This window comes from Cheilinus undulatus, linkage group 22 (assembly GCF_018320785.1).
Source record: "Cheilinus undulatus linkage group 22, ASM1832078v1, whole genome shotgun sequence".
NCBI lineage: Eukaryota > Metazoa > Chordata > Actinopteri > Labriformes > Labridae > Cheilinus > Cheilinus undulatus.
In genome coordinates, this window is record NC_054886.1 from 177,377 (window position 1) to 203,203 (window position 25,827).

A 25,827-nucleotide genomic window follows, 5' to 3' on the forward strand; every position below is an offset into this window, starting at 1 on the left:
TAGCTGATCTTTGATTACTATTTTCTGTTGCTGTATGTGTGACACAGATCATGCCCCACATCCTGTATATTTTTGCAGTATGTAGTTGCATTATGATGTGTTTAAAACTTTGACAACAATGCTAAATGTCCACCTTTGTCCTCTAGTACTTTTGTTCCCAACCTGGGGTCTGGGACCCTCCATGGGGGGGCGCCAGAGATCTTAAGGGGGCGCGAGGCTTTGTCTGCTCTGAGGCTGCCAAAAATAGGTTTGCAAATATTGACTAAAACCATGATAAAGCAGTCATTAAGTACTTCATAAAAAGGTCTTTTGTCAAGAAAAGTATGCATGGACCTTTTTTAGGGTTTTATCAGTGGACCAATTCAAATCTATGTTGTTTTTTGGCAGCAATGTGTCACTTTTTCTTCTCTCTTGGGTCCTTGGGGGGGGGGGGGGTCCTGCTTTTCTGTGGAGCGTGTAGGGGGGGCTCCAAGGACAAATGATTGGGAAAACTGCTCTAGTACAATCCCCCTATAGGGGGAAACTGCTGTGAATGTGGGATAACGGCTCCCTCAAGTGTTCAGTTATACACAAAACAAGAAAAGAATGACAAAAAGTAAAAACAGCTTCTGTTGTAATCTCCTTTTATGTAAACATCATAGATGGAAAGAATATGAATCTCCAAACTAGGAAGTTTAATTAAAGGCACACATTTATAAGAGGAGGAATGAAAAAAAACACATTTTTAATATAATGTGGATTCATTCTCTCATAGTATTTTTTCCTCAAAGTCATTTGTTCATGCATCTACAACTGTAACATGCCAAACACCTGCCCTGGTCCAGGGCAGCTGACGGAAAGCTTGGACATTCTGTTTTGGCCAATGTTTAGACTCAACTGATGCTGTGTAGATTTAGAAATTTAAAAAAGCATCTCCAAAGTTATACAGAAAGAAAATGAAACTAACTTATCAAAAGAGTCTAAACTCAAGTAAGTATTAGTACACAAAGAGCTACTTAGTTACAGTAACATGAGTTTAAGTATTTTGTTACTTTTTTTTGTATGGTAAATGTATGCTATGCATGTGTGGTTTTATCGCTCACAGCCTTCACCGCCCTCTAATCCAAAAGTGTAAGTACGAGGTTTTTATATAGACTAAAGCTTGTGGAGATGGTTCAATATACTGTAGATGCTCAACCCCATTTTTGTATGAATTATTCCATTAAAAGCTAAGCTTCTCTAACCTCAGAATTGTCTATCTGTTTTCATTGCTGTAATTTGACTAACAGACACACGTAGAACTGACCTTTTTTAGTTATAGAAAGCTTAGTTGACAAATATCTCTAATTTCACCAAATGCTCACAACTTATCCACCAGGAGACACGGGAACATATAGGTGCTATAAATGCATTTACTTGCCATTCTTCTATTTAGCATGCTAACCTCTAATGCTAATCGCAGATGATAATGCTAAGCGCTAATTCTTTACTTCTTCACATGAAGCATAATCATCATAGGAACTAACTAAGAGCTCTTATTACTTACTTGATTCTTGTTAGTTACAAAAGTTATAAAAAGTTAGCCTGGCACTTGCAGTGGGCTGTCAGGTCTGTTTAATGAAAAACAATTTAACAGTCTGAGCAGAAGCAGTAGACTGCAGCCAGTTTTAAGTGAAATCAGTGAAATTTTACTGAACAGGACAATATAAGGGACAACTTTGAAGGGAACTAACTCACTTTCTCTTAAAGGTTTGAACAAAATTTAAATATCAGTAACATTATCAATACCAGCTAAAGTTTATTCCTAAATATCAGCATATCGGATATCAGCAAAAATCTAAAATCATGCATCCCTGTGAATTGTTGTATTGATGAGAATGATGACTTTACATCTGTCTTGTTTCTGTAGTCTGTGTACAAAAACAAGAGAAGCAGGATTTTTTTTTGCAAACTATTGAAATAAACGGGCACTTCAGTGTTTGCATGTGTCGAGCATAACATCTCCGCTGCAAAAAAATAAATGTGTTAAATTGGTGTTTTGAAACACACTTTCAGGTCAAAGAAATGTTGCATCTACTGTGATTTCAAAGTTGCAGTAGGACATATTGCAGTAGGCAATAGGCCAGTAAAATAAATGTTATATGTTATAACGGGCTTGTTTTACTCAAGAGAGTCCAGGATGAAGTCCGAGGGACAGCTGCCTTCTTCAGTGGCCACCAGGAAACGATAACAGCTCTGTTTCAGCAAAAGGTCCGTGCACTAGGAGGTAAAATACTACATGAGCAGATGATATGAAGGAAGAGGTACAGAGAAAAGAGAAGAAGCACACAGACTCCCTTTACTTCTGCTGCTATGGCTGTCTGAGCTTTTCTCAACTCGATAAGCAAAAACATTTACCCTGTTCAAGGTACAGAAAACAAAGAGTAACTCACTGTATTTTACATGAAGAATCAAAACTTTCTCTGTAAAACAAAGAGTTAAGCTTTACCAAATGAGATAAAACGGTTTAGTGAAACTTAGCCTGCTATACTGAACAAAGGCAACATGTACATCCACCTAGCATGGCTGCTAATTAGCGCTTAGCTTAATTAGCGATTAGCATGCTAACTACATTGATTCTGTTAATGAAACGTAAGTTTTACACATGGAGCATAAACCACGGTACAGAAAACATTTCATATGAATTGTTAACGCTCACCAAGCAGAGGAAATATGAGCAGGTGGTCTGGAGCAACAGATACAGAGCCTGGAGAAGCAGAACTCAGCTTCTTCTACCTTCTTCTTCGGTTTTATGGCGGTTGGAGTTAAAGGCTCCGTGTGTGTGACGTCACAGCCCCTCCCTTCCTGTGTTCATCCCTGTCTTACTCAGAGCAGATGCAGCTGTGAGAGGTTCAGAGTTAGAGGCTGTTTGTCTTGTTACTGAGCTGAGTGGTGAAGGGTGTCCACGAGAATCAAGTAAGTAATAAGAGCTTTTAGTTAGTTCCTGTAATGATTATGTGAAGAAGTAAAGAACTAGTGCTTAGCATTAGCATCCGCGATTAACATTAGCGGTTAGCATGCTAGCTAGAAGAATAGTAAGTGAATGCATTTACACCACCTATATGTTCCCTTAATATTGCTAACATGTACACTCTTATTTGTCTGAGTTATACTGACATTCTCAGCGTATGTTTTGTCAGTAGGGGTGTAATTTGGGTTCTCCTTGCTACTGTATGCTAGCTTATAAAGTGTATTGTAGAGACAGCAATGGAAACAGACAGCACCTGATTTGTGTTTATTGTTTTACAGACCACACAGGCACTCATAGTTATGACCCAGGGTTCATATACAATGTTCATCCTCAACTGTTGCAGTGAAGTGGAATTAAATGAGTAAACTCGCGAAGGAAACTGCTCATGTAGGCGTTGGGCCGAGGCCGCGTACCTGCTTTAGTTTTTGACAATAACGATCTCCACCGAGGGAGGAGCCAGATTTCTCTAATTATGAAGATTATTTTACTACTGATCAGATTCTATTTGTTTTCACTCGAAACACTTGCTTCTACAATCGTAACCTAAAATTTGTTAAATATTCAGGCAAATGCTTACTATAATATTTGGCTAATAGCAGGCTACAATTCATACGGCGTGGGCGCTATTAGCCAATCAGAGAGTGCGTTACATTGAGAACTGGTGTTCAGCACGAAAGGATGGTGTGAGGGACACCTATAGGCCTACCTGCAGAATCAGTCACCTGAAAGTTGTGCTGCTGTCCGTATACTCGACAAATAAAAGGTAAGTATGTTATTGCAGACAGTGACTATGAAGTTCATTGGTCTCGTAAACGTTATGTTCAAACGTATGTCAGCTCATTGTGAGAGTAAAGGTAGTGTGAGCTAATGCCGTGCCTAGCATAGCTAGCATGATGCTAATCCTGTTGCCGATGACTAAAATGGTAAAAATACCAGAAAACGTATTAGCTTTAGATTTAAAGGTACGACAGGGCTGTACAGTGCGACATATATGTCACAGATGCTACAAGGAAAATGGTCTGTGCTAAGAGGTTGTCACTCCTCATCCAAAGGTGCTATGACAAGGTGAGAGAGGTGTGTGGATGCCGATGGGATACGATTAACTTATTGCCTTAAGAACTTAACTTCCCTTCACTTTGATTTGAGTTTTAAAATTCATGCCCAGTCCATTTATCTGATATTTCTCACACATTTTAAATTCAAGTGAAATGCTATTTCCCCTCATCATGCGCAATCATTCGTGTGTGGAGTGTGAGTGGCCTCGCTCTGCAGCTGATACGATGGTGAGAAAGTGACCTGGGGAGCGCTGCTTTAATCCCAGGTGTTTTATTAAGGCACGTAGGCTAGACGATGTTAAAAATGAGTATATGCTAGCTTACTTCTCCGTTCTCCTCGTCCTCTCCAATTACGCGCGGATGGTCACAATGAGTAAACTGTCTTTAAGATGACAGAGAGTCTGCGCTAACTTAGGATTAAAGATTAATGTATAAAACCATGCAGTTTCCCTTCACCATCGTAGCTGCTGTTATGTTAAGTTAATACATGTTTAAATGTTGCATACAGGTCTGATATGAGATGGACAGACAGACAGCAGTGCATCAGAGAGAGAGAGAGAGCGAGAGACAGGAGAACCGAGGAGTAGATCAATACATCCAACACTGCATCAACTTCATTTGCATTGTCAGGGTAAAGACACAATTTGATGATAGATTTTTAGTTATATTTACCATTTAGTAACTCCGATAGTACTGCTGTTATCATTACAGTTAGAGAGAAAAGAGGCATTTATTCATTTACATTAGCTCTATAAACATCAGACCCCAGTGTGATACTACAATATGGACCAAACTCTAACAGTGTTTAATGCATTTTTAATAATGTTACAAATATTTTCTATTAGTCTGAGTATCAGTTCATATATAAGGGGTGTACAAACTGTGGCCTGTGGGCCAACTGTGGCCCTTGGTCTTTTTGAATTGGCCTGCAAGAAATCCAATAAAAAGGCCCACATAACATAAAACTTTACTATATTTCTTAGTTTGACTAGGAATGCACAATATTGGAGTTTATACAGTATGGCGATATTTACAAATTAAATTTAGCCAATGTTAATACCAATATATAAATGTAGTTTAGACAAAACACTTCAGTCCTTGAAACACAGTTTTAGGATGAACAAGGAAACAAACTTCAGTCTATAGAACACATTTTAAAGTTTAAGTAATTCAGATGAACTCAGAAAAAGACTTCAGCTGTCAGTTAGTCCTGCCTAAAGTTAAAAAAAAATGAATGATAAAAGGATTACAGCAGCAAATAGCAGCATGACTGAAGCTCATTTTCTCCTCTGTCTGATCTCAAGGTCTGATTTCTAAATCATACTGCCTTAATCATCTTCAAGCACCAAAACTTCTGTTACTTTAGTCAGCTTACAGCAGGTTGCTCTTGTTTTGTTTCTGAATGTGGAGATGAACCGTCAGCGTCTTCTTCTCTGCTGCACTCCTAAATCCTTAACAATGATTGGCTCTTAGCTTTGATAGACAGTAATTAAGAGCTGTCATTTAGGCTGTTTTGGGTTTTGTTTTTTTCAAGTACTTACTAAGCATATATATCTAAGCATATATTTGGTTACTGGTTGGTTTTAGAGCTGTAACAGACATTTTGTATGCTGTGCTACAGGTTTTTGCTCTGTGCTACAAGATTGTCGACCTCTTAAGCACCAGTGCTACAGGCAAAAAAGTTAATGTACAACCCTGTACTAGGTAATGATGTCCTTACAAGAACATTAAGACATTCTTTTTTCTGCTCTTTGTTAAAGTGACCTCAACTTGTTTATCATGTTGTGATGTTGACATTTCTGATGCCCGTGCAATGAAGTTAATAAATCGATGTGCTACAAAATCTATGGTATTTACAGCTGTAAAGTCACTGATGTTTGTGTTCAGGGAGTTTTTGGCTTGTTTTCCTTGTCCTTACACGTGACATCTTTTAGTGTCAGACCTGTATTTATGCTTGAATTTCAGTCAGGATTAATAAAGTATCTAGTTCTCTGTATAAAATAGAAGCTTTGACTCATCTGTGGTGATTGTGGAATTATTAAGCAGTATCTCACTTGTCTCTGGCATTTTTCCTTCACTATCATAGGGATGAGGACCTCAAGGATCATCTCCTCAGCTGTCAGATTGTCGACATAAACAAAGAATGTTGTTGATATTTTTTGAGACTTAAGAATGGATACATTTTGTCTTTAAAGAATGAGACTTGTTCATCCACTTTTTTTGTTTAGCTGTGTGTTTTGAGACAGTGCTTTAAGTGAAAAAAGTGCTGGTACTCTCCTTAATCACCAGTTGTCAGAGTGCCACACAATCTCAGAACTAAATTGGGCGATATGGAACAAAAATTCTTAGTAGTAAATTAGCTGAATTGCATTACATGATTTATATTTGGTTGTTTTTTGCCTACAAAAACTAACAAAAACAGTCACCACTAAGTCAAATCCACATGGATCAAACGTCCCACTTTTATTAACAAGCTCATCAGTGTCAACATTGACATGGAAAATTACATAAAAATAAACAAAATGATCGTGGGGAAGACAAACTATTTAACAATAACGCTCCTTAAATTAAATAAGAAAAATAAAAATGCTATTTCCCCACTAGACTAAGCATTTAAAATAAATTATTTTATGGCCAGTAAGCCTGTTACTATTAGTGATTCGTAGGCCTAGTATTCTTAACTTTTTAGAAGTACTAGTACTGCATACTGGTACGTACCGGCCCACTTAAAGCATTGTTTCAAGAGCATCTTGTTGTTTTGACAGGTAATGTGTAAAAACTCTGTAGCAGCTGAAGTGATGTCATACTTCTCTGGCCACTGGAGCTGCATGGAGCAACTTTCCTGCAATGGTGTTTCAACTGAACTAGTTTTTCTTTCATCTCTTTTTTGACTGAGTTTCTCATGTTTGTATTTTTCTGGTTGGCAGACTATACACACTATTGGAAGAAGGTGTGGGGCCTGTTATGATCTTCAGAACTCTACAGTGCAGGTACATCTAAAAAAATTAGAATATCATGAAAATGTTCAATATTTTTTATCACTCATTTCAGAAAGTGAAACCCATATATTATATAGACTCATTACACATAGAGTGAAATATTTCAAGTCTTTATTTATTGAAATGTTGATGATTATGGCTTACAGATAAGAAAACCCAAAATTCAGTGTCCCAGAAAATCAATAAAATCATGGTGTCACACCCTAATCAGCTAATGAACTCCAGACACCTGCAAAGGTTTCCTGAGCCTTTAAATGGTCTCTTAGTCTGGGTCAGTAGGCTACACAATCATGGGGAAGACTGCAGACTTGACAGATGTCCAGAAAACAGTCACTGACATTCTCCACAGGGAGGGTAAGCCACAAAAGGTCACTGCTAAAGAAGCTGGTTGTTCACAGAGTGCTGTATCCAAGAATATTCATAGAAAGTTGACTGGAAGGAAAAAAGTGTGGTAGGAACAGGTGCAACAGCATGAGGGAGAACCGCAGCCTTGAGAGGATTGTCAAACAAAATCTGTTTCAGAATTTGGGGGAGCTTCACAAGGAGTGGACTGAGGCTGGAGTCAGCACATCAAGAGCCACTCCACACAGACCAATCCTAGACATGGACTACAAATGTGGCATTCCTCGTGTCAAGCCACTCCTGAACCAGAGACAACGTCAGAAGTGTCTTACCTGGGCTGTGGAGAAAAAGAACTGGACTGTTGCTCAGTGGTCCAAAGTGCTCTTTTCAGATAAAAGTGCATTTTACAATCAAGGTCCCAGAGTCTGGAGGAAGAGTGGAGAGGCAAAGAATCCACGTTGCTTGAAGTCCAGTGTGAAGTTTCCACAGTTAGTGATGATTTGGGCTGCCATGGCATCTGCTGGTGTTGGTCCACTGTGTTTTCTAAAGTCCACAGTCAACGCAGCCATCTAATAGGACATTTTAAAGCACTAGAGCTAGTAACCTTGACCTTTTAACCTCTAGTTTTTTCATCCTTGAGTTAGAGTGGAAATTCCTGCAGAATCCGGAAAAAATCCCTCAAAGTGTTCCTGAGTTATTGCACTCACAAGGATTCTATGGATGGTCATTCAACCTGTAAACAAAAGCCTGGACGCTCCAGCATGGAGGCACAACAATGGAAGGAAATGATCGTGGTTATTGAATAATTGTCCCGCTGCAAATCATGGGATTTTACTCTAGACAGGAACTATGAGACTGGCAGCTTTCAGAGATGCTGTGCATGGATGTGAAGGATTTTTAACAATGGGTTTAGGGGACGGTACACTTCCATTTATGCTGTGTTGAACTGATTAAGGAATAAACTCTGTCACATCATCAGAATACAAAATACAGACATGTATCTCCACTGGGTGGCACTGTTGCTCTAGTACAATGTTACTCAACCCTGCTCAACCAAAGAAGAGCCACAACCTAAGTGGTGAAAAGTGGCAATTAAAATAGGTTAAAGGTTGCAAAAATGGTAAAATTGCAGCAGACGCTGGGAGAAAAAGTGGTGAAGTAGGGCAGAAAGTGGCAAAAATGAGTGGGAAATGACCAAACTAAAAGGACGACAAGTGGCAAAAAAGGCAAAAGGGGGGGGGGGAAGCTGGGGGAAAAAAGTGTCAAAAATGGATGAAAAGTGTCAAAAATAATTGGCAAAAATGGGCTAAAAGCAGCAAACACTGACAGAAAATGGCAAAAATGGGCGGGAAGTGACCAATAAATGAGTAAACAACAGTAGATATGGTCCCAAAGTGGCAAAAACATGGCAAAAAATTAGTGACAAGTAACTGAAATTGATATTTAATTGCAAAAGGCAGCTTAAATGGGCGACAAGTGGCCACAAAGGCAAAATGGGGGTAAAAATTACAAAAAACAGGATAAAGTGTCAAAAAAGGGTAAAAAGTGTCAAGAATAAGTGGCAAAAAGTTGCAAAAAGCAGAAAACACAGGCAGAAAGTGTCCAAAATGGTTGGGAAGTGATCAAAAAAATGAGTTCACGGTGGTAAAAATGGTTCCAAAGTGGCAAAAAACATGGGCAAAAAAGCATCAAAGAGTGGCAAAATGGGAAATAAGTGTTATTTGTTGCAAAAGGCAGCTTAAAATGGCAAAAAGTGGCAAAAAAAGGCAAAACGGGCAAAAAATTGCAAAAAGCAGGATAAAAGTGTCAAAAAGAGTGAAAAGCTACAAAAAGAAGTGGCAAAAATGAGCTAAAAGCAGTAAAAATGGAATAAAAGTAGCAAAAATGTGCAAATAAGGGCAATGGAAATATACAGAGAAAAATAGAGGTTGACAATTAAACTGTGCTGTGTAAGTGTGGGAAGCAAACTGATTAATGTGACTGGCAATGGATCATTTCTGAGGTCAAATTTTCCTTTTTTCAGGTTTTCTGGGGGAATAATATTCAAATTAAGACACAAAAAAGCCACAAATCATCACAAGAGAGCCACATGTGGCCCCAGAGCCGTGCATTGAGGATCACAGCTCTAGTATAATATCAGTCTGTGGAGAGTCACAGCTATATTACTAGGGGATTATTATGTCCTGTTTGACTTTCCCTCTGAGTTTCTGGTTGAGCTCTTACACTCAGAGTTATCTTTTTAGCCCCGCTCTGCCCCCTCCCCACACAGGGCAAGGACCTTTGCAGCTCTAGCCGAGCATCGGGGCACAGGAAGATGTAGAAGAGGGGATCCAGCAGTGTGTTGAGGCTGGTCAGGCCATAGCAAATACGATAGATAAGAAAAATGGAACGCTCCAGTCCACATGGCTCATCGGTCAGCAGCAGGGACACAAATCTGTATCCACACACCAGGTGATAGGGTCCAAACACCGCCATGAAGTTGACGGTTATCACAACCAGGATGCCCACGATTCTGTGGCGTTCGTAGTCGGAGAGGGAGGGAGATCGCCGTAGAGTCACTCCAATGTGGGCAGAGGTGTATCTAAGGGAGAAGGAGAAAAATGATCAGCCATTACAACACAAACTGGTCAGGACAGTGATATTAAAGGTAGTCTGTGAACACCTGCAAACAACATACTACCTGTATGAGGCCAGCCCTGAAGATATCTTCTACATCCAGTGTTAAATATTGAGATTTTCCTGAATAAAAGACATTTTTTTCCTTTGAAATGCATCTGAAAAAGTGAGATCATATTTTTCAGGGTCTCGACTTTTTAATACGAAAATACTGAATGTCCACAACTACAGACGGAGTCATTTTTACTAGTGCACCACTAATGACTGGAATTATTAGCTTTGGCAAAGAGATACCTGTTACATTGGCACGTCTATTCCAAGGAAAACAAACATCAATTCTAAAAAGTTGGGACACTGTGTAAGACATGAATAAAAACAACCTACGGGTATTTGCAAATTCTTTCTGACTTGCATTCAACTGATTACAACACAAAATGTATTGTTTCTTTGTAAATATCCTCACACTTATGTGGCAAGAGTTGGTTTAGAAGTGGCAAAAACAGGCAGAAAAGAGGGGTAGAAAGGGTTTAAGATGACAAAAATAAGTGTTAAATGGCAAAAACATTTTAAAATTTTGGAAAGAAAATTATGAAAATGGGTTAAAATTTAGCAAAATTGGTGTAAAGTAGCAACAGTGGAATGTAAAAAATATTCTTAGTTTTTCTTAGGGAATCTGGAGACCCTCTTAGTGCCTCGCGACCCCAAGGTTGAGAACCACTGCTCTAATGAATAAAGCATGTTCTCACAAACCCACAATGACATGAGAAATAACAAAACCTGCAGAGTTTCACCAGACACAGCGGGGATATGGAGCCTGGCAAGCGCTCTGTTAGACATCATTGCTGCCTTGGTTACAGAGATTAGACGGTCCTTCGCTGTAGCCCTAGATATACTAGATACACTCTGCTGAGAATGTGGCCAAGCTTTTCTCAGACCACCGCCAAATATGGTGTGACTGGACGTCTGCTAGTCCCAAAGCATGTGCATGCATTCTTACCTCTACCAAAGGCTGTCATTATGTGATCAGATCGTTTAAGTACAGGGATGTAATGATAAACTCAATTCAAGATACAACAGGCAGCACTGGCATTATTGTTTGATTTTATCATGCTTGTTGTTTACAGTTTTCTAATTTTTTTATGGATCAAAGTGAATTCAAAATATCCATTTATCTATTTTTTTTCCAGAATTAACAATGATACTTTAATCTACACCCTCAATTCCAAAAAAGTTGGGACAAGGAAAAAATGTAAATAATAACAGAGTGCAAATCTTATATACCCATATTCTATTCAACATACCAGATGTTTGAATTGAGCCTTTTTTTTTCATTTCATAAAGAGTTTAACTGTAGCAACAGATCTCAAAAAAGTAGGGACGGAGTAGCAAAAGGCTTGAAAGTAAGTGGTGCTAATGAAAAACAGCTGGAGGAGCTTTTTGCAACTAATTAGGTTAATTGGCAACAGGTCAGTAACCTGAGTGGGTATGAAAGGAGAATTTTAGAGAGGAGGAGTATCTCCAATAGAGAATGAAAATGGTTCAATTTCAGATAACTGTTCCTCAACATAAAATTGCAGATTCTTTACTGGAAATCACTGCATGGGCTCAAGCATACTCCAGAAATCACTGTCTCCCAGCACATTTGGCTTTGCCATCCACGAATGCAAGTTAAAACTGTATCATGCAAAGAAGCAGCGATATGTGGACACATTCCAGAAACACTGCCATCTTCTAATAAGGACTGAGGCAACGTGGAAAACTGTTCTGTGGTCAGATAAATCAAAATTATTTTTGGACACCATGGAGGCTGTGAGAAACCATCCAGCTTGTTATCAGTGCATGGTTTAAAAGCCTGCATCTCTGATGGTATTGGGTTGCATTAGTGCCTATGGCGTGGGCAGCACACATCTGGAAAGACACTATCAATGCTGAAAAGTAGAGAGAGGTTTCAGAGCAGGGGTCATCAAGTACATTTGCACAAGGGCCATATTTAGTCGCAACAGAAACTCTGGGGGCCGGACTTTCAAATACACAAAAATTAAATAAATATCTTAGTCTGATTGAAATATTATTGTTGTTTTATTTGCATTTTCCTTTAAAATACAGGACATTTCTACTCTTCTATCCTTATTATCTAAAATGCAGCAGGTCACAAGGAGACAGGCCTGACAACAGAATCAGCCGGGACCCTGAAATCCCAGAGGATGGGCCCTCCACAATTGTCATTTAGCATTTGGCACCAATATTAACCTGTTTTGACACTTTTAACCCTTTTTTGCCCCTTGTTGCCTGTTTAACCCACTTTTTGTATGATTTTAACCCCTTTTGAACCAATTTTCCTGCGTGTTTTATCCCCTTTGTGCCACTCTTTTATTCCTTTTTTTCTAGTTCTCTTCTATTTTTGCCACTTTAAACCCCTTTTCACTATATTTTTTCCAACAATTTTTGCAACTTTTAAACCAAATGTTGCCACTTTTAACCCGTTTTTGATACTTTGTGCCTCTTTAACCCATTTTTTGTCATACCGTAAACCATTTAGACCACTTTTCCTGCATGTTTTACCCCCTTTGTGCCACTCTTATAAATTTTTGCCACTTTTCTTATTTTTTGCCACATTTTAACCTCTCTCACAACTTTTTCTGCCAATTTTTTTTCCACTTGTGCTACTCCACAACCCATTTTGCCGCTTATCACCCATTTTTGCTACTCTCTAACCCCTTTTCACCACTTTATCTGGTCATTTTTGCAGCACTTCTACCGACCTTAACCCTTTTTTAAGTATCTTCTAATTATGACAGTCAATTTTTGAAAAAAACGGATCAAATGTTTAGTCATTCTAAAACTATTTCAGTGTTAATCGTTTGAAGGGTGGATTTAAAAGCTGCAGACATTTAACACCAGAGGATACTCTTAAAACCACAGCATCTTCTATTCCTCCTTTTCAGAATTTAATGACCTACGGGGGCCAAAATAAAGCTTTGGGGGGCCTGATGTGGTCCCTGGCTGCCAGTTGATGATCAGTGTTTTAGAGAAACATATACTCCCATCCAGGCTATGTCTCTTTTAGAGAAGGCCCGGCATATATCAGCAAAACAATGCTAAACCACATGCTATATCCATCACAACAGCATGGCTTCACAATAGAAGAGTCTGCCTGCAGTCCAGAACAGAAACAACAGAAAACATATGGAGTCCCATAAAATCACAACTCCAAGGGAGAAGACCCAGGACTGTTCAGCAGATATAATCCAACATCAGGCAAGAATGGGACAACATTCATCAACCAAAACTCCAACAACAGGTCTCCTCCTTTTCCAGATGTTTACAGTAGGTTGTTAAAAGAAGAGGGGATGCTACACACTGGTAAGCATGGCCTGTACCTACTTTTTTGAGATGTGCTGCTGCCATTCAAAATGAGCTACTGTTTTTTATGATATGGTAAAATGTCTCAATTTCAACATTCTTCTTGTTTTTAAAAAAAAAATGAAAAATGGGTTTATGAGATTAGTAAATCATTGCATTCTGTTTTTATTAACATTTTTTACTGTGTCCCAACCTTTTTGGAATAAGGGTTGTAGCTGAGGTGTTTTATCATGCTAACACATCGTATATACCAGTAATACTCAAATCAACTCTTTTGTGATTATTTGTTGCTCTTTTAAGTCTTAATTTTAAATATTATTCCCCAAAAAAAAACTTTAAAAAAATGGGGTTTTTTTTTGCCCTTTTTCACCCTTTTTGCCACTTTTCATCCATTTAAGCTACCTTGTCCCATTAAATACCACTTTTTTCCCTACTTTTTTGCTGCTTTTGCATTTCTTTCCCAATTTTTGCCACTTTAATCCCGTTTCTGCCCATTAAAGCTACATTATGCCATTAAATACCACTTTTCCTACTTTTTTGTCAATTTTTTGCCACTTTTTCCCAATTTTTGCCATTTTTATCCCATTTTTGCCCTTTTTCACAATTTGTTGCCACCTTCTGCCCATTTAAGCTACCTTTTGCTATTAAATACGATTTGTTTCCTCTATTTGCCCATTTTTGTCTCTTCTGTTTGACACTTTTGTCCAATTTTTGCCCTTTTTCATCACTTTTCACTGATTTATGCTACCTTTTGCCATTAAATACCACTTGTTCCCAATTTTTTTGCCAATATTTGCCACTGTTGACTGCTTTTTGTCCATTTTAGTCACTTTTCACTCATTTTTTTGCCACTTTTTTTTTGACACTTTTCATCCATTAAAGCTACCCTTTGTTATTAAATACCTCCTGTTTCCTCTTTTTTGCCCTTTTTGTCACATCCTTTTGCCACTTTCATCCCATTATTATTACCTGTTTCATCACTTTTCAACCATTTAAGATACCTTTGCCATTAAATATCACTTGTTTCCTATTTTTTGCCAATTTTTGCAGTTCTTGACTGCTTTTTGCCCATTTTAGTCACTTTTTCAATCATTTTTTTGCCATGTTTTTGTGACTTTAGGACTATTTTTTACCACTTGTAACTCATTTTTGTCACTTGCTTCTTTCTGACTCTTTTTCCACATTTTCCTCCCCATTTTCACCCATTTTTGTTGCTTTTTGACCATTTTTGCCAAATACTTGTTGCTGTTGCTACTTCAAGCTTTTTTTCCTACTTTTCACCACTTAGATCGTGCAAAGGTATTTTTCAACAGTTTGGCTCATGCAAATGTTACCAAAGAAGTCTAAAGTGTTTGACATCAGTTGTAGATTCTCACCATGCACGCTGGACTCTACTCACCCTAGTATGGTGCATGGCAGCAGAAACCCCAGGGCCACAGTGGTGAGCTTGAAGCGAGCATATGAGGGACTGACAGGGTACTGCTCCAGACACAGCAGCCTATCTTCATCAAACACTGTAGGCAGAAGCCCAGTCAGGCAGAACAGGAAGGTGAGGGTCCACACTGCCACCCCACACACAGCTGCCACCCTGACGGTCCGCACCCTACGGCTACTCAGCGGGTACACGATGGCGAGGCACCGGTCCAGCGCTATCAGGCACAGGAACATGACGCTGGCGTAGATGTTCACATAAAATACGTAGCCCACCAGCTCACAGGTCAGCTGGCCGTAGGGCCAAAGATGCCCGCCTCGGAGATAGAGGATCCACAGCGGCAGTGTGAGCAGCTGGAGGAGGTCTGAAAGAAGCAGGTTGAGGATGTAGACCAGCTGGCAGCCTCCGCCACCTGAGCGGCCCAGGTGGTACAGTCCCCACAGAGACAGTAAGTTGCTGGGGAGACCTAAGGAGAAGATCAGGCTGTAGATACAGGTCAGCCCCAGAGTGTCTGTGTCCAGGGGGAGGTCGCAGCTGGCATTGGACATGTCTCTGATGATCAAGCACCTTACATGGAAAATGTCCAGAAGATTTTACGCAGTGATTGGACTTAGATCTGGAGGATGAGTCGGGGTGTGAATACCCATTCCTTATTGGAGGAAAAAACAAGAAATTCCCATCTAAAGATTCCACCCATTCAGCTGATGCAAAAGTTCTCCAGCAGAAAAGTTTATCCAGGATCCATCAGGGGAAGCAAACACCTGTAGGGGACAGAGAGAGCATTTTCAGATGGTGTAGCGTCAGCAGCTACATGAAGAATTAAATCATAATATTCAGACATAAATATTTCATTCACCCATTAGGATGAGGAGACTGCCTGCTCCCGACTCTGCAGCTGTGCGACCTGTACTCGAGAAATCCTGGGAACAAAGAGTCTCGACTAAGCCTTGTCTTTTCTGTGATCATTTCCTCGACAGGAAACCCACTTCTTCAGCTTTAAAGGCAACATCCTGAGGCAGGAGAACGCCTTTCTGGCCCCGAACAAAAACATGCACTCTCTCTTTCTGCCCGTGTCAGACTAACTCCAGCAGTAGACAGGATGATGAAGGTGGACAGGGGCTGTGAGAGGAGGAACTTATAGAGGGTTTCCACTAATGGCCTTTAGGTTGTGGTGTACTGGCTACATGCCATTAAACACATTAACCCTGATGTTTTTCTTTCTTTAAACATGCATTTCAGCACATCAGAGGTGACGCTTACAATCAGGTTCACCAACACTGGAAAGTTACCTCATACCTTATAGCAGTGGTTCTCAAATGGTGTGACCAGGCACACTAGTGTCCCTTCAGGCAAGTCAAGGTGTGTCTTCTGGATCTGGCTGGTCCCTGAAAACCCCCAGAGTATGGGTCCTCCCCAGTTGTGACCAGTGTTGGGGGTAACGCCTTACAAAGTAATCCCTTAGTGTACTCAGATTACTTTTTTGGAGTAATGAGTAACGTAACGTGTTAGTTTAACAATTCAAGTAATCCCGTTATTAGTTACATTTACACAAAAGTATTCTGTTACTAAAGGAAAATCCCAAACTTCCTCTCTCTTCCGTGGCTTCAAAAAGAGAGAAAGAAATAAAGAAGCTCCTTGAAGCTCTGTTTGTCCTTCTCTCTTCCTGTAGTCATGTTGGCACGTGCCAGCGGAAGGTAAACATTCTGTGCCATTACACGCGCATTGTTAGCTTGTTGAGCCAGTGAGATGTCAAAGAGGACAGCAGGCCACTGTGGAATTATCCCCATTAGGATGGATTTTTGGATGAAAGGGACAAGAGCAGCATCCTGGTAAAACGTAAGTTTAAAAGCTCTGTTTGCTTTCATTGAATCAGTTGTTCCAATTACGCGCGGTTATTACGCACAGCGTTGGAGTGATCCTGTCTGCCTCTGCTCAGCTTGTTGTCAGATTGTGAACATGTTAAAGAGCTGTAAAGGTTTTCCTGTCTGTTAGCGGTGTTCTAAGGCTTCAAATATACAGATAATCGGCTGTAAATTAGGCTGTACATTGGCATTAGAGTCTGCACATTCAAATGCAGACATGCATTCGTTATCTGTCGTTTTTTCAACCGCCGAGTAGAACGAGTGGCTAAAGGGTTTTAATATTTAGTAATGCAAAAGTACTCTAACGCGTTACTTTTAGAAGTAGGTAACGCAATAACGTAACAAATTACTTTTCTCAATATGTAACGCAGTAATCTAACGAGTTAGTTTCAAAAGTAACACTACCCAACACTGGTTGTGATGTAATGATGATCAGTGTATGTGTGTTGGATCAGTAGCATTGGTGCTAGCATCCTGGCTAACAGTTACCTCATTTGGTAAGCTATTACTGAGTTGAAATTGATGTTGCAATAATTAATTCATGCTAATTTTAACCAAGTTAACCATTTTTTCTCCCCATTCTGCCACTTATTTTGACAACTTAAACCATATTGATGCTTTTTTTTGCAAAACTTTTTAAAAATACTAACTACCCATTTTTGCAACTTTTTTGGAACTTTTTGCAACATTTTACCCATTTTTGCTACATTTTTTCTGTAGTTTTTTGCCTACTTTTGCTATTATTTGGGCATTTTTTGCTCTTTTTTTATTACCTTTAACCTTTTTTAACCTTTTCTTTTAGCAACTCTAACCCTTTTTGCCACTTTCAACCCATTTTTGCCTCCTTTTTGACACGTTTAATCAATTTTTGCCACTATTTGACACTGAATCCATTTTTGCCACCTTCTTGACACTTTAAATCCATTTTTGCCACCTTTTTGCCAATTTTTGCTCACTTTGCCTTTGTCTGGCCACTTTTTGCCCAATTTTGCCAATTTTTTATTCAATTTTAACCTGTTTTTAACAACCTTTTTACAACATTAACCCTTTTTGGCCACTTGTAACCCATTTTTGCCACTTTTTGCCTATTCATATCGCCACCTTAAAGGTGTAACTCCCTTTCCATAGAAACAGAATAAAAATGGGTGAAAAATTGCTAAAATGTATTAAAAATAGCAAAAAATGATCACAAAGGTGGGGAAGTGGGATTTTAAAAGGAGCAAGAATGGGTTAAAGTGGCAAAAACTGGCATAAAAGATGGTTAAAGGGGATTAAAAAGTGGCAAAAGGGGTGGGAAGCAGGACCAGAGTGGGACTCATTTTCAGCCCTGGAGTTTCATGGCTCAGACCAGCCCACTTTAGCTAAAAACTGTTCACTCAAGTTATTCAATTCAAAGTTTACTTTTAGCATTCAGGTAGAGATATTCTGGAAACAGTTTAACTGTGTGTATTTGTTCACACTATAGAACATCAGCTAGTCTGGGCCCTGTGTGTCACTGACAGCAACAATCACACTGAGCTCTATACTGGGGCTGCTGATGCAAAAATTAAGTTTAAAACTTTAAGAAGTATTATCTCAAGTCAATGAAAGCCAGTTCCCACAATTAACAAATAAAAGTTGATATTTAGACTGTATCATTATTATGTTCTTCTATGCCCCTTAATTTCATAGTACAGGTTTTATAGCTGTATGAATCTTTTGTTGTTTTAATATTTTTCCCTTCATAAAACCCCTTTACCCCCATCATTTGTTGACCAAGTTAGTTTTCTTTACATATGCACTCCTTTCTTAACATTAACTGAATCCTACTTTTCCATTCTCATGGCACATGAAATGGTGAAGGCTCTTCTTTTCAGCAGCAGGCTGGTGGAGGGGCTGCAGCTGCAGAGGTGATGTTTAACACAGCTGCTGTTTGCATAGAGCTTGTGTTGTCTACTTATAGATGTTGTATACGTCGGTCTACAGGCTATAAAATCATACAACTCATTGATATGATTCATAAACTTTGTCAGAGGTTGGCAGAGATAATGCGGTTATAGCTGAACACCTGGTTCAGCTAGCTTACCTGTGTCATCTCCACCTGGCGTGTTTACATTGAGCTGTGAGCTTGTGATAACATAAATTTGCATATTAGCTCACAGCTCAATGTAAACACGCCAGGTGAAATTTGTTTAAAATGGGCATAAATGGGTGTAAAAGTGGTAAAAAGGGTTAATAGTGGCAATAATGGGTCAACAGATGAAACCATAGGTGGAAAATGCCAAGAATAAGTTTGGAAAAACAGGCATTAAAAGTGGTGGAAAGGGCTTAAAATGGACAAAAATGGTATTAAAGAGGCAAAAATGTGTTAAAGTTGGCAAAGAAATGGTGGAAAAAAGTAATTAAAACAGGTTAAAATGGTGTAAAATGGCAATAATGGGTCCAAATTGTGGACAAATTGAAGATAAGTGGCAAATAATTGTGGTGTAATGGTGAGTGGGAAAAGTGGTTAAAAAGTGGCACAAAGTAGTTCTTTCAACTTTAGATCCCAGTAATAGTTTGACGCACTTTTAAGCTCAAAAATGAGTGAACTGTTATTCAAGACGCTAGCACCAATGCTACTGATAAAATACGCATTCACTGACATCATCAATAAATCAGAGCTGGGGACGTTCTCTGGGTTTTTCTCAGACAAATCTGAGTGCAGAATGACTTTTAAGCTAGGGGCTAAGCGTGTTTTACAGCCTAACATACAGCTGCACAGGTAAAAATTATTATCTAAATACTCTCAAAGAACAAACTAGAAAATTCAGAGAAGGATGGAAATGTGGCGTTTTTTTCTCAGAACCAACTCTACCTCTTTTTCCTTCCTCAAACAAAACTATAAGTGACTTTTTAAAGCTCTGCTGCTGTGCTGTTTGAATGGAATAATAACAAACCACAGTCCTCTATCTTGTCTGGCTAATCTGGGTGTAACTACCAACTAAAGAATCCACCCATGGCTTCCAGACCAGCCACACAGAAGCAAACATATCTGCTGCAGAGATGCATGCAGTGAATCAGGCTACATTCATTTGTAAAGCTTGTAGGCAGTAAAACTGTTGGACTTACCCGCGGTGAACTTTGTTCAGGCACCACTGGGAGGAAAAAATCTAAACACAATTGAAATTGTTTGGAGGAAGAATGAGTACAGTGAGACAATGGGTACCAGGCAGTATTTTTAAAACATGGTCTGAAAAGTAGGAGGCTTGGATCTCTCACTTTGTTTCCTTTCCAGTGTCAAAAATCTCTGATTTATTAAATAATCCAAGACTAAATCCATAAAACTGGCCAACCCCATGAGAAACTTTTCCAGCCTACTGCTACATAATGATAACCTGACACGCCAGATGGATTTGTTCCACACATCCATCTGGGAAAGCTTCAATAGGAAACGTTTGAGAAAAGGCAGAAGCTTTGAAAAAACTCAGAGTGTGATTGGGGGAACGTTCTGTCCGTCACATCTCTACGGGCCAATCAGAGCAACAAAACACGTGACGTAGCCACTATTGAGCTGCGCATGTGCAGCTACTGAGGAATAACGCGAAACATGGCAACTATAGACATGTAAGTACTCGACTTTTGTCGTTTTTGAAAAGAAAACAACTCACTGCTGTTCTTTGTTCTTCTTTTAACAAAGAAATGTCATCAAGTTCTGATAAAACTGGTGCTTTAGCAGCATCCACACTAATCTCTTCCTCCATAACTGCACCAGCTCTTGCTGCTGCTTGTTTACGTCACGACTCTGCGGTGCCTGGAGGTACTGCCCCTTGTCACTGATTGGTTTTGTCACTTTTTAACCGGGCCCAAACGGCTCAGATGGGAGCTTTGCAAGATGGATTTGCCAGGAAACAATGAAAAGGGTGTGTCCAACTGCTTTGCAAGGTTAACATAATGATGCATTTGGCTTTAATTTAGTCACACAGACACAGACACTAGTTCTATACTGCATACACATCCAATGAGGAGGCAGCGCTGTCGGCTAAAGTACTGGTGAAATTCATCCAGTAAAAGGGGTCAGTGTATCTGGTGGATCCATTTCCTGTTTGAAACCAGACTCAAAAATCTCTTCAGTTTTTCATTTTGGGCACATAAACAGAAAAAAAAATAAAAATGTTTAAAAATGGGTCCAATATTTTGTACTTTAAATTCTGTTATTTTGTTTTCTTGTTTTAATGAAACACTTGAGGAAAAGGAAATCCTGACACAATGAGAAAGGTGAACGTGTCAAAATAAAAGCCCTTGTTTCAAAATTTAAGCCATCTAAGCCAACATTTACCTATTAGACTGACTGTTGGTTGTTTTTTGCTTTGATTATTCATTTCTTTATTTATTTACTTATTTATTGTGCATAAACACTAACAAATAAACCTTTTCATCAAACAATACAATCATAAATTGAAAATCTGACTCCTGCTGTGTGCATGGATAAATACCTCAAGCAGTCCAGGCTTATTTATCCATATTAATTTATTTTCCTCCTAATATTAATGTAGTGCATTAAAACACCAGTACTTTCAGCATTGGCATTATTTTAGTACATTGTATAGAACAAAAAGACCTATTACTAGTCTGTAAAAAACACAGTGAATGGCTTTATCCTCCTGAGACTCTGCGTGCACAACGGTTACAATTTCTGAGGTATTTGTCCAGAATTTTCATAAAAGTTTAAAGTTATTTGCTTGGAATATCTGGAGAATTAATTTTGGGAACTTTTATAGAAATGTAAGGATTTTATTGATCAAATTTGGGTTATTTGATTGGAAATGTGTGGAGGGGATATTCTTTGAATTTTTCCTGAATTTTTATGGAACTTTTAGGGAATTTGCTTGGATTATGGTGGGAACATGTTTGTAATTTTCCTCAGAGATGTGGGTGGAATTTATTTGTAAATTTCTTTTAATTTGATTAGAAATTCTTCGGCAAATTTCTTCATTTTTTTTCAGGAATTTTCTTGAGATTTTAGGTGAAAACTTTATGTGAATCTTTAGGCCTTTTCAGAAAGTTAACTGAAACATTTGAGGAGAGTTGGGGGAATTTTGAAAGAATTTTTAAATTTTACAGAAATCTTTTGGTAATTTAGGGGATATTTTTATGTTTTTGGAATCACTCATTATTTTCAAAAGATTTTTTTTTTTTTTTCCAGGATCTCCAGAACTTTTTGTCAAAATTTAGTTTATACCTGGCCTTAACCCATTAAAGCCTGAAAACACAAATTATATTCAAAAAATTATGTATTTTTTAGAACTGAAATGTTTATTTCACTCTTTACTGATATCCAAATAATCCAAATTTACATAAAATTTAACATATATATTTAACTGATAATCCACTTGAGGGCATTTTTATCACTTTTCAGATTGTATTCAGAAGATTTTTTTTTCTTTTTTGTAATTTATGATCATATTGATTAGATAGAGGTATCATAAAAAGTATGTATCAAGTATGGCTTTAAGGGGTTAACTTATTAAGGTCAGGTATCAGGTCCATTATCAGAAAAAGGACTTTACTGTATTTTCCTGAATGACGATACCTTTTCTAATGAGCCTTGAACTTGGGTGACTTTTCAGGGCATTTAAATATTAAATCAACACTAGTAGTTCTGACATTGAATGCCTCTTTTATCCCTTTTAACCCATTTTCAATCGTTCCTGCCTCTAGCTTTAGCATTTGCCACCATAATGTTTGACACAGTGCATAGTTACAGACTGTGACAACCAATGGCAGGCTGCTCCATCGTCACGTCATGCCTTGCCAACCTGAGCATGCTCTAACGCTTAGAAACTGGATGAGACAGCCTGAGGAGCTCATAATAGAGAGAAAGAGACACAGAGAGGCTGTGACGTGTTCCTCTGTGGCACAGCAGACAGGAAGTGCTTTGAATAATCACTCAAAAGAAGCTAAGTACATATACTTCAAGCCCAGGTTGTCCTGGAAAAAGGGATGTTAAGAGCTTGATTGTGCACCACATGGTTGATGTTTTACAAGTTTTTAAGACAAAAAGTCCAGATGAGACCAAATGGTTCAAAAGTAGCTCAGAGCTCAAAGGGTTAAGATAAAGTAGCTACACTGGCTTCCATAGTAACATTAACAGCATAGCTAGTTTAGCTACATTAGCTTGAGCCAAAAGTGATGAAGCTAAAGCTAGCCACTGTTAGCATTTTCTGTTTTGTGTATAAGATATTGCTTCGTCTGTGATGGCTAGACTTTGTTTATGAATGGAGTTTATTGTTTTCTTTTTTTTTTTTTTTCTAAAATGGGAAACATGCTGTACAGGCAAATGTTGTCCCTTCTGACCTGACAGAGGCAACATTTATCAGTAGTGGTCTACAAGAGGGCTTCTGAAGCTGGACATCTCTTATTGATTAAAGCTAAAATATTGGGTGATTTGCTATTCATATTATATTAGAGTCTGGTTCAAAGACATAAAAAACAAGCAATGAGAAGAAATACAGCCAGGAACTGACATCTTTTTCTCATTTTTCATACCAGTGTGTGATTTTGGAGGTTTTCTGTTATTCTGTAAGCATAAAAATATTTCTTGACTTTATCAGAACTTTGTTGTATTATTTTTCTACCAAGAATGTGTCCAGAGTGCAAATCCATCAGAGAGTCACTTACTCTGCTTTTGTCTTCCTACGGGACCGTCGGCAGCAGAGAATTCTGCAGAATGAAACTGAAGCCCAGACAAATGCTACAATAAGAACGAGGAATAAGAGCGCAACGTCCAGGCAGTAATAAGAGTACCAAGGCAGACTAAACCCTGCTATCTGAAGGTGACCTGCTCCCTTATTCCTGATGACATACTCGATCCAAAAGATGGCTTTGTCAATTTGTGACACTGGAACGTCCCGGTGCAGCGTTGACATATGCTGCATGTTCTGTCGGTATGAAGGGGTCTCCAGGACATCCTTCAAGGCTTCAAGAAAGTCTTTCTCGTTAAGGGTCCTGGCCTCAACCATCCTAGCAGCCCCACGGACCTTGAGTCGGAGAACATTGTCAAACTGGTCAAAAAGGAGAGGAATGCCTACAACAGGAACGCCGTGGTAGATGGCTTCATACATGCCGTTGGTGCCACCATGGGCAATGAAGGCACGAGTCTTGGGATGGCCGAGGAGGTCATTCTGAGGCAGCCACTCCACCAAGAGGGTATTGTTCCCCAAAGATGAAGGCTTCTCTCCAAGAAACTTCCACACCACCTTCTGAGGGAGTTGAGCAAAAGCAGCAGCGATGGCTTCTGTAACCTCACGAGACAGAGCTGACACCAACGTCCCAAAGGACATGACCACCACCCCATGCTCCCCAGAGCTCTGCATGAAGGCCTCCAGGTCAGCAGGGAGGGGCTTTGCCTCTTTGCACTGGAAGCCCCCTATGTAGACCACATTGGGCATTGTTGGGCGAGGAAACTCAAAGACAAAATCGGCCCTAACTAGCCAGAGATCAGCCGAGCGCTCCAGGGACAACAGGTCCGATCCAGGAGGGTAGTGCCGCTGGAGCAGATCTGAATAGTAAGGGTTTATGATAAAGTACTGCTGATAAAGACTTTGCAGATAATGCAGCATATTCTTAGTTCTTTCCCAAATATCCATCTGATCATGAAGTTCACTTCCTGGCACAGGTACATAGGACAGAGGAGAGGGAGCTATGGTGAAATGAACGTCCCCTGTATTCATCCAGCGTACGTTGTAAACCATTGGCAGCTTGAGGTAACTACCCAGCAGGACCCCAATACTCAGGCCAGGATCTGTTAACATCAGGTCAAACTTGGCATCTTGCAGCGTCTTCATAAAAACAGGGTCATCCAACATTTCAGCAGCGGCTTGAGCAAGAGCCATGTGGCCTAAATCCAGCATAGATCCTACTAAGTTGTTCTGACAGAAGGTGCGCAAAAACTGTGTTGACTTGCGGCATTCCATATACTGTAAAAGCATGTTATTGTAGAAATCCTTGTCTTCATCATCCAACATTTTAACATGGATAGAAGTGTAAAATGTAGAGTTATTGGGGATGTACCAGCCTGTGGGAGAGTGCAGCACACTGATGCTGTGGCCTCTGGAGTGCAACTCTTTAAGGATTATTTCCATGTTGAGCCAATGGCTGCCATCAACAGGAACTACCAGAATCTTACTGCCATCACAAAATGTGGGCCTGTGCAACAGTAGAAAGAGACCTGTCAGGAACACCTGGATCATCCTGAAAGTTTCCTGTGAGAGACAGAAAGGTTTGACATGTAATAACCCCACAAGTTAATAGTATGTCCAACATATCCTACTAATGGTTGCTTCAACAAACAACAGGAAAGAATGTCTTATTTCTGCTATTCTTATACTAACTGAAAATGGAAAAGTTCTCTGGCTAGAGTAATCTAATGCCTCACCTGGTTGTTGTTCACAGAAATGTAGCCAAAGCTCCAGGTTCTGAGAGAGGTAGAAAACAGTGTGATCCACTGTTTAACACAGCCTCTAGTCTAACAGGCCAAAGTCTAGCTTACTCTGTATACAGGTGACTCTGTATAAATGGTCAGTGTAAAAAAAACAGGCTATAAAAGGTGACATTTATGGTTGTGTGTGTCCATGCAGTCCCTTAGTTCACTGAGAGCTGGAATGAAATAGAGACAGCAATGTTTGGGATTGAAATAGAGACAGGAATGTTTGGGATTGAAACAGAGACAGGAATGTTTGGGATTGGCATAGAGACAGGAATGTTTGGGATTGGAATAGAGACAGGAATGGTTGGGATTGAAATAAAGACAGGAATGTTTGAATTTGAAATAGAGACAAGAATGTCTGGGAATGAAATAGAGACAGGAATGTTTCGGATTGAAACAGAAACAGGAATGTTTGGGATTGGAATAGAGACAGGAATGGTTGGGATTGAAATGGAGACAGGAATGTTTGGGAATGAAATAGAGACAAGAATGTTTGGGATTGAAATAGAGACACGAATGTTTGGGATTGAAATAGAGACAAGAATGTTTGAATTTGAAATAGAGACAAGAATGTTTGGATTGAAATAGAGACAAGAATGTCTGGGAATGAAATAAAGACAGGAATGTTTGGGATTGAAAAAGAGACAGGAATGTTTTGGATTGAAACAGAGACAAGAATGTTTGGGATTGGAATAGAGACAGGAATGTTTGGGATTGAAATAG

At 39.2% G+C, this 25,827-nt stretch overlaps 2 protein-coding genes across 3 annotated transcripts; both read right to left on the reverse strand.

Moving 5' to 3' along the window:
• Positions 1-9,361: 9,361 nt before the first annotated feature.
• si:dkey-165a24.9 (probable G-protein coupled receptor 132) lies at positions 9,362-17,315 on the reverse strand. 2 transcript variants are annotated; one of them, XM_041779505.1, is made up of 3 exons: positions 15,653-17,315; positions 14,764-15,557; positions 9,362-9,966 (listed from the first exon to the last, which is right to left on the reverse strand). In XM_041779505.1, exons 2-3 carry the CDS (start codon positions 15,342-15,344, stop codon positions 9,543-9,545), a joined length of 1,005 nt encoding a protein of 334 aa, XP_041635439.1. In that variant the 5' UTR covers positions 15,345-15,557; positions 15,653-17,315; the 3' UTR covers positions 9,362-9,542. The 2 variants fall into 2 exon arrangements, with proteins under 2 accessions (XP_041635439.1, XP_041635442.1); XM_041779508.1 differs by having other exon boundaries at positions 14,764-17,315.
• A 4,524-nt stretch (positions 17,316-21,839) lies between these two features.
• LOC121504587 (UDP-glucuronosyltransferase 2A2-like) lies at positions 21,840-25,197 on the reverse strand. Its single transcript, XM_041779504.1, has 2 exons — positions 25,054-25,197; positions 21,840-24,880 (listed from the first exon to the last, which is right to left on the reverse strand). Exon 2 carries the CDS (start codon positions 24,866-24,868, stop codon positions 23,294-23,296), a length of 1,575 nt encoding a protein of 524 aa, XP_041635438.1. The 5' UTR covers positions 24,869-24,880; positions 25,054-25,197; the 3' UTR covers positions 21,840-23,293.
• Between the last annotated feature and the right edge of the window lie 630 nt (positions 25,198-25,827).